The following is a 10,932-nucleotide window of genomic DNA, read 5'->3' on the forward strand; positions in this document are numbered from 1 at the left end:
TAACTTGAGGCAAACAAAAGTGACTATTTAGGTAGTTTACCCCTTTATGTTATCATGTAAAGCTTATTTCAATCTCTCTATTAAAAGTTGCTTTAAATTAGCTTTTGCACATTAAAATTTTATTCAAATCATGACACCGTTACAATTTTACGTCAAACTATTGATAATTTGGACAAAAAAATCAAACCCAACTGATTTACCCATGACCCAACCCGAGCCATAAAAAAACATAAATACATGGATTCTTTTCGGGATGGTTGGGTTAAGTTATAAGTAAATCAGTTGGGTATGACATATTTTGTCAAAATTATCAGTAACTTTACAGTAATTATAATGGTGTCATGATTTGAATGAAATTTTAATGTACAAGGTCTAATTTGAAGATTTTTTAGTAGGATTAAAATGAAATTTACATAATAGTATAGGACCTCGTAGTAGAATTTGACCTGTAAAAAATAGATATTTAGGGAATTATGAGTTTAATATATGGAAAATTATAAGCTTTAAGACAAAAGCTTAGGTAGTACCAATTAATGCACTAAAGCATGCTTGGCCATATTTAAGCAATACAAGTGTGTGCACATATATATCAACCAATCTTCATCATTGAAACTTTGATGACTTTTCTTTTTCTTTTGTTAATTTTAGTACTTCGGAATTTTACCTAATTAGTGCCCCCACTATATCTGCTAGTCAAAGCAATGTTTTGAAGATGTTAATTGTTGTTATCTTTGCCAAAAGTTGTGGTTCTAGTCTTTGTACTTTAATTTGATTAGTTTTAATCTTTATACATTTCGAATCGGTCAATATTCTCCAATTACTAGTCTTGTACGATATGCATAGTCGTAGATTTAGTCCATATTCTCCAATTGGATCATTATAAGTCCCTGTACTTTTTCGAATTTTGAGATTTCAGCCTTGACGCAAATGACATGCGTTAATCCATTAACCGCATTTTTAGTGAGTAATATGTGGAAATAGCAAGCTGACATAGCATCACACATATAATAATACATTTTTCGTATCGTATTTTGGAAATAGTATAGCTTAACTTGATGAATTTAACAGTTATTATTTGGTGATGACTGAAATTTTAAAACAAAAAGTAAAAAAAAACTAAAATTAATCAAATTAAAGTATAAAAATTAAATCTTCAACCTTCACAAAATACGAAGATTAATAGTAAAATTTAATTAAAAATCATGATAATGAAAGTGAAATTGAAACATCCTAGTGCACACCTAGTGCCATCATCAAACTTGAAACACAATATATATATATATATATTATAGATAGGATAGAGGAAAAGTGTATGGGTGTGATCATTTGAGATTTATTTGTCAAGATTTCTTGTAAGATCGGGTATATACACAATGATTGCTAAGAAATAAAATTGAAATTCAAATAAAATTGAAATTGATTTTTTTATAATTTTATTATGTTACACAATATTTAGAATTACATATAGTCCCTCCTCAATTCATAAATAGGAGGATAATACGCTTTAATAAACTCGAATTCAGGTCCTCTTGTATTGACAACAATATTCAGAAATATGAAATTTAGTTATGGTATTAGAATTTCAACACTTGTAAGATAAGATATGGGAAAAGGGGAAAAGAAAAGAAAAAGGTCCTCCCATCCTTTTTTGTCTAATTCTCCCCATTGGTCCCTATACTTTAGCCAAATTCAAATTTTGTCGTTGCACTTTAATTGTTAGACATTGAATCCTTGTATTATTTCGATTTGAAAATCATGTTGCAATTTTTAATGGTGAATGTACCTAGCAGGTCCTATTATTTCTAGCATTAAATGGATTGATTTAACATTTACTATTTTAAAAATGACATGAAAAGTATTTTCTTCATTTGCAGTTTAACCCCCAACAGAATATTTTGAAAGCTTTTTATGGTTCTATAAATGAAATATTTTGCTGGGAGTTGAGTTGCAAATAAAAAAATTAATATTTTAATTTTATTTGATTTCTTTTACTAATAAAGGGACTAAATTGATCAATCCCCTATAATTGAGGGACTTCGCAGGGACCTTCACAAATTTTTAATGGTGTCAATTTATCCTCTCAAAGAAACTGAAATGTCAAGGTGAAATATGACGTTATGATGAGTTGTATTAATTTTTCCATGTGGCGTTGAATGATAGATCCATTTGTCCACTTACGACATTTCATTAATTAATATTAATTAATAAAAAATTACACAATTTGAACCTCATGCGTTGGCCTGATAGTTAAAGTGTTCACGCGCCCCTGTTAGGGTTTTACCCTTCTCCTGTAATTTACCAAAAAAATTTATACAATTAATTATTTTCCTCATATTTCAAATTTTAATATTTATAAATTAAAGTATAAGGACTAAATTTTAAATTTAGTTAAATTAGAAGAACCAATAACACAAATAAGATACACATTTTTTTCTAGTCTCTCCAATCAAAAATGAAATATTGTGAATTACACCAACACAAACATTGATTTAAGTGTAAACAAAGGAATCAAATATTTTCAATTAAATAATTTAGTCCCTTAATATATAGTTTAATCAATTTAGTCCCTCCATTGCTTAATCTTTAACAAAAGTTGACATTTCATCTACGCTTTAAAAAAAATTACTTTACTTGTCATCCCCCTCCACCTTATTTTGGATTTAATCCATTAAAATTGTAAAGAAATTTGTAGCATTCAAAATTGTTTCATGAAAAAGAATTAAACTGTAGAAGAAAAGAGGAATGAAAGCTTTCGATTGAAGCATGCGTTGTGAATGAAGAAGACCATACAGTAACGATTTTAACAACATAGTAACTTAAATGAAAGCTTTCGAATAATTTAATAATTATTTAATATTTTTTCGAAATTAAATGACCAAAATAAAAATTTACTAATAATTCAGTGACTTCGTACGTAAATTACTTGGGGTTACATGATATACTTGACAAAATTGAGGTGTTTGGGGGGAAATTTATTAACAACAAAACAAAAAGGAAGAGGAAACACGAAGATCGATGAATGGAAGCTAAATTGGGTGCACGCAAACCATGAATGGCTTATCATAAAAAATGAGTTTTTAAAACTTCAAAGGGACATGGAATGAGTTCAATCTTACACACAAATCAAACTTGGTATTGCCATTTACACCAAGTATTAGATTCTTTGGTTATATATCAAATTCAGGGTCAAAACTGAAAATTTTTTAGGAGTCGAAACTAAATTGTAATTTTTATGATAGTAAAAATGTAATATCACCATTTTAATAGTCTCTATCTCTATAATTTTTAAAGGATTAAATCAATTTTTTATCATTTTTAGGGAGGTCAAAGTGTAATTTTATCTTTACTAATTTAAAATTTTAAAAATTTCAAAGGGCCTAAATGGAAAATTTTCTATTTTAGGGGGGTCGAGGCCCCTGCCAGCCCCCCTGGTTCATATTCGTTCATAAAACTTTGATCTTGATTCAATTGTACATATTTAAAAAAAAAGAATGCATATATTTATTTTCAAATTAGATTAATATAATTGTTTGTGTATGCGATATATCAACGTAAAATGATACTAATTTGATTACGTTGTTAGTGATTTATAAAAATTGAATCAAATCAAAATTGTGTATATAAAATTGTACAAAATCAAAGTTTTCGATTCATTTGATGGAAGCAGATCGATTAATTTTGACTCAAATTTCTCGATTCAATTAATTCAAATCTAAATACAATTCAATCTAAAAAGCTAATAACTCGAACCTACTTAAATCAAGCACAAAACAATCCAAAATTTAAAATAATCAAAATCGAATCAAATGATACGAACCCAAACTTAATCAAAATGACCCAAATAAAAATGACTTTAAATTATTCAAAACACGAATTAAATTGACTCGATCCAAAACCAATCCGGGAATAAGAAACTTTGCTTCAAAGCTCCAATCCAAAATTACCCCCAAAGCTACCCCTAAATGAAAAAATTGAACTACTTAATAAGTAAACACCCCTCATAATCAGAAACGATCCAAAGGCTTTTCCTCATTTTTAGTTCAACGTTTCACCAATTCTTCCTCGTTATCTCTTTGTCTCTCTCTCTCTCTCTGGCATAAACCAAGACCAACATCCCTGGCTCTTTTCAGACAAAACAACAGTGTGCTTTAGACTGAAGGCAAAACTGGGTTGGTGTTGTGTTCTTTTGGGGGGGTTGGATTGAAGTATTTATGTGGAGAGAGAGTAACAGTAAACCTGGGAAAGTCAGGGGAATATTTGTTCGAAGGGATATTGGATTGTATCCATGAAATTACAGCGGCGTTGGCTATGTCCAGGATGAGCGATTCTGCTTATAGAGTTGAAACCACCGCTCGTCTTGCTCAATGGCGGATCGACAACCTTGCTTCTTGTACTTACCGCAAATCCGATCCTTTCAAGATCGGTAAATGGAACTGGTCTGTTTCTTTTCTCCTTCTTTGCATGCATTCAGCTCTGATTCCTTGAAGATGATTTGATGTTATTACAAGTTTTAATTGGCTTATGTCCTGTTATGATGACAAACTAGTTTTGGTTTTTTTGGATTCAACACCATGCATTGAGACAACCCTTTAGGCTAGTTTTTTTTTTTTTTTTTGTTAAAGGGACTAAAACTAAATTAAACCAATTTGTCGCCCTGTTTTAATACCCTGCCAAAGTCCTGGGTGCACAAATCTGATGTTATTACAAAGCTTGTAATGAAGACAAAACAACTTTTGTTTATAAGGTTTTTTTTCTTAAATTTGAAGGCATTTATCAGTGGAGAAAAACAGGGTATTATCTGTTAAATTATACCCAGAGATTTCAAGAGAGAATCCTCCAATTGCTTCCTTCATTATTCGAGTTGTTAGCTCAGTGGGTGATCGAAAGGCTTTGACTCATCCAGGTACCCCAATTTCTTTAAACATTATAATTCATCTTCTTTTTTTTTCAATTTGATCCTTTATGGTTTATATTTGTTTTCTAAATGGATACAAATTTATGTGATTCATGCTGAATTGAGTTCCTGTCTTATAAGTTAAGACAATAATATGTGCTCTCAAAGTAATTTGAGCATTGTTTTTGTGATGCTCAAGATTGAGGTTATTCTTTTCTTTTTGGGTAAATTTCAGTAGAGGTCATCCAATTATGAAATGTTACAAAATGATCTCTTCGTTTTTTTTTTTTATCACCAGCTGGCTAACTAAAAATGGGAACACCCAAAAAAAACTGAATAAGTGACCATTATGTAACTTTTTATAGTTGTGTAATCGGAAAATAAATTTACTAATAGTTGGGTGACCATTTTATAAATTTTCATAATTGGACGACAATATATATATAGTTAGGTGACTACCAATGTAGTTTACCCATTCTTTTTCTATGTTCTTTTTGGGAAAAATTTTGTTGTCTATCCCTGTATTTAAATGAAATTTCAGATTTCAGTCCAAATAAATGTTAAAATCACATAAATCTTGTGACTTTTTTTCTTCTGTCGAAATAAAAAGTCAAGAATTTAAACCCAAACCTAAAATTACTCAAACTTGAAACTTATCTAGATCTGTTCATGGATTGAGTCGGGTCAAGCCAGATCATGTCAAAGTTTTAGGCTTGTTTTCTAGGTTTGAGCCTGGTTCGGCCCAAAGAATGGGCTTAAACTTTTTATATTATTATTTTTATTAAATTAATTGTTTCTTAGAGTTATATAATATCCAAACGATAACAATAAAATAGTAGTAACATATAGTGAAATGATAACAAAATAATGAAAAAATAACAAGAAAATAACAGTTTTTTTTGTCTTTTTGCTAATTCGGGCCAGGCCTTGGTTAAAAAAGTCTTACCCGAGTTTCAGCTTGTTTTTTAAACGAGCCTTATTTTTTTTTTAATTAAGCCTTTCTTCAAGCCTATTTTTTTCCAAACCCTCCCACTTTTCGGACGGCCTTTCAGGCCGGCCCAGAACAGATCTAAACTTGCCAAATTATGAAAATTTAATCATGCTCAAGATTGAAAAAGAAGAAGAAGAAAATTTCACAATTTTATTGCATCTGTTTGCAGAAATAATAGACAAACAGCTGAAGAACAACGACGATTTTGTGTGGCCTATTGAGGTTCCTTTGACAGGGAAATTCATTATTGACGTTGAATTTCTTGATCTAAAGACTGCATCTCCAAACGTAAGTACACATATTCGGATATGGATACAAGTAGACTTTGAAAAATAAAATCCAAATTTACTTATATCTGATAAAAGTATCATGGAGGCCTCTGTAGTAGGATTTAAATCGTATTTTATTTTTTTTACTTAAAAAAAAGAGCAAATTCATCTTTATACGTATCAAAGAGCAAATCAATCTTTTCTGTTAAAAATTTTATCCATTCTACAGCTAAAAACTAACGTAGTTGATGAAATAATGTTAATACAAGGACTAATTTTCTCAGTTTTTGAATAGTGGAGTAAAATGTAATTTGATTTTTAATACAAGGGCCTCCGTGATACTTTTACCACTTATTTCCCTAACATGGATGTACTAACAATTAATGTTTTGTAGGGTGGGGAACCTTCCTCTATTTGGGCTGAAGGTTTCACAACAAAACAATCAAACGAAACAGCATTAGCATGCCTTGGTAGAATGTTAACCGAAGAGATCAACACCGACATCATCATCAACGTTTCCGACGGAAGTATCGGAGCTCACCGAGCCGTCTTAGCTTCGAGATCACCCGTGTTCCACAGCATGTTCTCACATAACCTTCAAGAGAAAGAACTTTCAACCATAAACATATCCGACATGTCGATCGAAGTTTGCCAAGCTTTCTTACGATATATTTACGGGAACATCAAACACGAAGAATTCCTAACTCACCGGTTAGCACTTCTTCGAGCGGCCGATAAATACGATATCTTGGACTTGAAAGAAGCATGCCACGAGAGCTTAACCGAAGATATCGATGCGAAAAACGTGCTCGAGAGGCTCCAAAATGCATATTTATACCAATTGCAAAAGCTGAAAATGAACTGCATGCGGTATTTGGTGAAGTTTGGTAAAATATATGATATTCGAGATGATTTTCATGCATTCTTGCAATGTGCTGATAGGGAGCTTATAGCTGATATATTTCATGAAGTATTAAATACATGGAAAGGGTTTTAAGATCCAAATCCGGATTAGGGTTGATAATTGATGCACCGATATTGTATAATTTTATGTGTTATTAGTAAACCAGATGACGACACCTATTGAAATCTTTTGAAATCTTTATAATTTAAGAGAAAAAAAAAAGCATTATTGATGTTTTCTCGATGATGATTGGGTTTGGATTGGGTTTAGAGATTCAGGGTTCTTGCTAGATAAATGTGAGATGGGACATGAAGAGATATGGTGACAGTGAGTCGACCTGTCTCAAACCCTGTTGTGGAGGAAATTTTGAAGTCACTTGACCATTCCAAATCGGGGTGATTTTACTAGCTTGGACACAAAACATGATAAACCAAATTCAATCAAGACAAACCTGAGGAAGCTCCAGTCCACATTATCATAAGCATTTTGCAGATCAATCTTCAGAATCATCGCTCCTTGAACTCCTCTCATATTCATTATCGCATGTCCCACTTCCTGTGTCGACCAAAATATTATCAGTTGTGCTCCTTCCAGCAAGAAAACTGTTTTGGAAAGGTCCGATGAGACGTTGTGATACTGGACGCAGACGATTGACAATTGTGTTAGATAAAACTTTATAGGAAGTGTTGAAGAGGCCTATAGGCCGGAACAAAGGGATTCTATCTGCTGCTGCTACTTAAGGAATGAAAAGCAAAAGTACCAGTATTCCATGCCCCCTTGACAAATTCAAATAGCGAATCCCAATGCTTTTGATAGAAGACTGGTTGAATACCATCTGGACCCGGAGCTTTCAGTCCTTTCATGGAAAAAAGGCTAATCACAAGGTAACGGAGAGACCTGCTTCTTAGCAAAGAGTTTATCAAAGTAATTTACCACATGTTCCATCATACTTCTTTGATTAGATGCCCAAGAATCATCAATGAATAAACCCAACACCTTATTTCGAGTTCGTCACATCAACATTGTAAGGTGAAATCATCGAGTGTTCCGTTTACCCTTAGAAATCCAGTCTAAACGAGATTTCTGAAGCCACAATAATTCTTCTTGCTTCTAACTGTTGCAAATAAGAAGAAAACATATAACGAGGTGAATTTTGAATACCCTGCAACCTTTTGATCAATGACCATTTCCTCACAAATATATTGCCAAAAGAGGACTTCCACTCCTTAACAGCCCTGGTGGCTACTTCAATGGCCTGTGTAATATTGCTCGAGTTCACCATCCACTCCGTGAAGATTTCCTCAAAAGTCCATACAAGTAAGCCAGGCAGCTTCGAATCTAAAAGCCCGCAAGTCTCTTGGAAGGACACAACGAACCCCAAAGTATTAAGAAGAATTGGATGGTGATCAGAATATAACAGTGGCATAATTCAAAGCTTCAAGATTGAACAAAACTCTGTCCAACCTTTCTTGTAAAGTAATCCTCCCATGCTGACGACGAACCCATGTGAATTTAGATCCTGAGCAACTGATATCCATAAGATGGTCAACCCAACCACTACGTTCTTCTAAAGAAGCAAAGTCATTAAAATCACCGGCCACCGTCCAAGGCATTCTAAGATTCGAACCCCAATCAACAAGATCCCTCCAGAACCGATTTTTGGCTTCTGGGTTCGGTTGTACATACACAAAAGAAGCGTGCCCTTCTTTTACAAAGCAATTAATGGCTTGATCAGTAAAATTTCTGAGATCGATATCAAAGGAAAATCAACCCACCTCGGAATCCCTGGGCTTGAACTTCAAAACTAGCATTCAAGGAGAGTTTTCTTCTCTAAGGTCTTACCCATACCCCACAGCAGCTTTAGTTTCCAGCACACACAAAACATCCGGAATTTCTCGACGAATTCAATCAATACAATTCTTCATGAATAACACATTTCCCACTCCCCTACAATTCCAAATTATTGCCTTCATTATTGGGAGAATTTATTACCTGATCAACAGGCATGGGATTCATTACTCCAACTAGAGCAGCATGTAAACTAGACTCACTGGCAATCGTCTTATCTTCTTCATCCGGTGGATCCTACAGATGTGCTACCCAACGCTGATCAGTCATAATAGCATCATCGGCCTCAGCTTCCAGAATTCGTATCCATTGCAATTCTTTTCTCACTATCAACCTGTCGATTTTGAATCATACTATCTAAACCAGATGACGGGTAGGCCACTGTTTTACCTTTATCTTTCAAACAGGGCTTGACCCAGATACACTACTACACCCAACAGAGTTTTGTGGAGCAATGAAGGCCGATTCTCCAAGTTCAGCTGAGGCCTTCGTTCTCTCCCTCCAAAAGGCCTAACACTTAGCCCATTATTTTCCGGTAGGGCGGAATGCACCAGTACGGTCGGTACCGGTCGAAACTTGCATTGAAACACTAATATTTGTTGTTCCGTAGTGAATTCCGTTCTAGCACCACCCGTGCCGGTCGGAATGCTCCGTTCTGATAGCGAAGCTAAACAACAAACTCTAAATTTTGTTCCGATGCAAATTTCGATCGGTATGGGCCATACTACTAAGGGTGTGCAAAATTCGGGTAAAACCGAAAAACTTTTTTTTCGGTCGGAGGTCGGTTAATTATTTTTTAATTTTTCGGTTAACGGTTAATTCGGTTCGAAACCGGTCGGTTAACCGAATTTTTTCGGTTTAACCGAAAAAATTAATAAATAAAATTATAATATATAAATAGGCTTACTATTCACCGAAACCCAATCCAAACACAAGTATTCAACCCAACCCAATTACCCAACCCAACCCAATCATAAAAATTACAAATAATTTAATAAATAAAAATAAAATTCTAAAACTAAAGTCTAAAAGTCTAAAAATAATTTAATTATGTAGTGATTCAATTTGGTTAATTCGGTTAATTCGGGTAATCCGGTTAATTCGGTTAATTCGGGTAATCCGGTTAATTCGGTTAATTCAGGTAATTCGGTTAATTCGGTTAATTTTTAACCAAAAATAAAAAATATATAATTTTCGGTTAATTCGGTTAACCGACCGAATTAACCGAAAAATTTCGGTTCGGTTAATTTTTTTGAAAAAATTTCGGTTCGGTTAACAGTTAAAAATTTTGAAAGGTCGGTTAATTCGGTTAATGTTATTTCGGGTCGGTTAACCGAATGAACACCCCTACAACTAGGGGTATTATCATATATAGTTTATTCTTTCAATAATCTTATAATAGAATTAATATGGTGAATTAATATCAGATTGAGGCTCAGGTTGTTCTTGAAGGTCTTCAACTAGCTTGGGAGAAAAGTTTCAAGGAAGTGGAGCTTGAAAGTGATGATGTGATGCTGATAAAATCTTTACAGAGCGGCTTGGCAACAGTAAGCAATGTCGAGGAAGTAAGGATGATTCACAGATATTGCTCTAAAAACTGGCAGAAAAATTTCAGGCATATTCAGAGAGGTAATAACAAAGTTGCTGACTGTCTTGCAAAGGCAGTTGAAGGCGATCTGGATCGATTGATGGTCTTGGAGGAACTACCGATTTCTGTTCCGGAATTCCTGGAGGAAGGCATTAATCTTTCTGTCTTGGCAGTGAATTGATCTACGTAGTCTGTTGTCTCCTTAGGCTTGTCCTAAGTTTACTTCACCAAAAAAAAAAGTAAAAATTATGTTAACTATGAAGTTTATGAATCTAACAAGTTCAATTGATCGGTATGAGTCATCAAATTAAATTAGTTAATTCAAGTAATCAATTTATAAATTTACGATATTTCAAATTCATAGTAGAATATTTAATTAGGGAACAAGATAGTTTATTGCATTGATATTTTTAATTTAACGATTATTCTCGTTAATAA

General features: G+C 33.3%; 1 protein-coding gene and 1 long non-coding RNA gene across 2 annotated transcripts; one reads left to right on the forward strand and one right to left on the reverse strand.

Moving 5' to 3' along the window:
* The first annotated feature begins 3,994 nt into the window (after positions 1-3,994).
* On the forward strand, positions 3,995-7,301 carry LOC105768604 (BTB/POZ domain-containing protein At1g55760). The gene is made up of 4 exons (XM_012588616.2): positions 3,995-4,436; positions 4,767-4,903; positions 6,055-6,173; positions 6,549-7,301. Exons 1-4 carry the CDS (start codon positions 4,309-4,311, stop codon positions 7,149-7,151), a joined length of 987 nt encoding a protein of 328 aa, XP_012444070.1. The 5' UTR covers positions 3,995-4,308; the 3' UTR covers positions 7,152-7,301.
* Positions 6,004-9,686, reverse strand: LOC128041201 (uncharacterized). Its single transcript, XR_008195873.1, has 2 exons — positions 7,819-9,686; positions 6,004-7,694 (listed from the first exon to the last, which is right to left on the reverse strand). It is a non-coding gene; the product is annotated as an uncharacterized LOC128041201 (long non-coding RNA).
* Positions 9,687-10,932: the final 1,246 nt, after the last annotated feature.

Source organism: Gossypium raimondii, chromosome 5, assembly GCF_025698545.1.
Source record: "Gossypium raimondii isolate GPD5lz chromosome 5, ASM2569854v1, whole genome shotgun sequence".
Taxonomy (NCBI): domain Eukaryota; kingdom Viridiplantae; phylum Streptophyta; class Magnoliopsida; order Malvales; family Malvaceae; genus Gossypium; species Gossypium raimondii.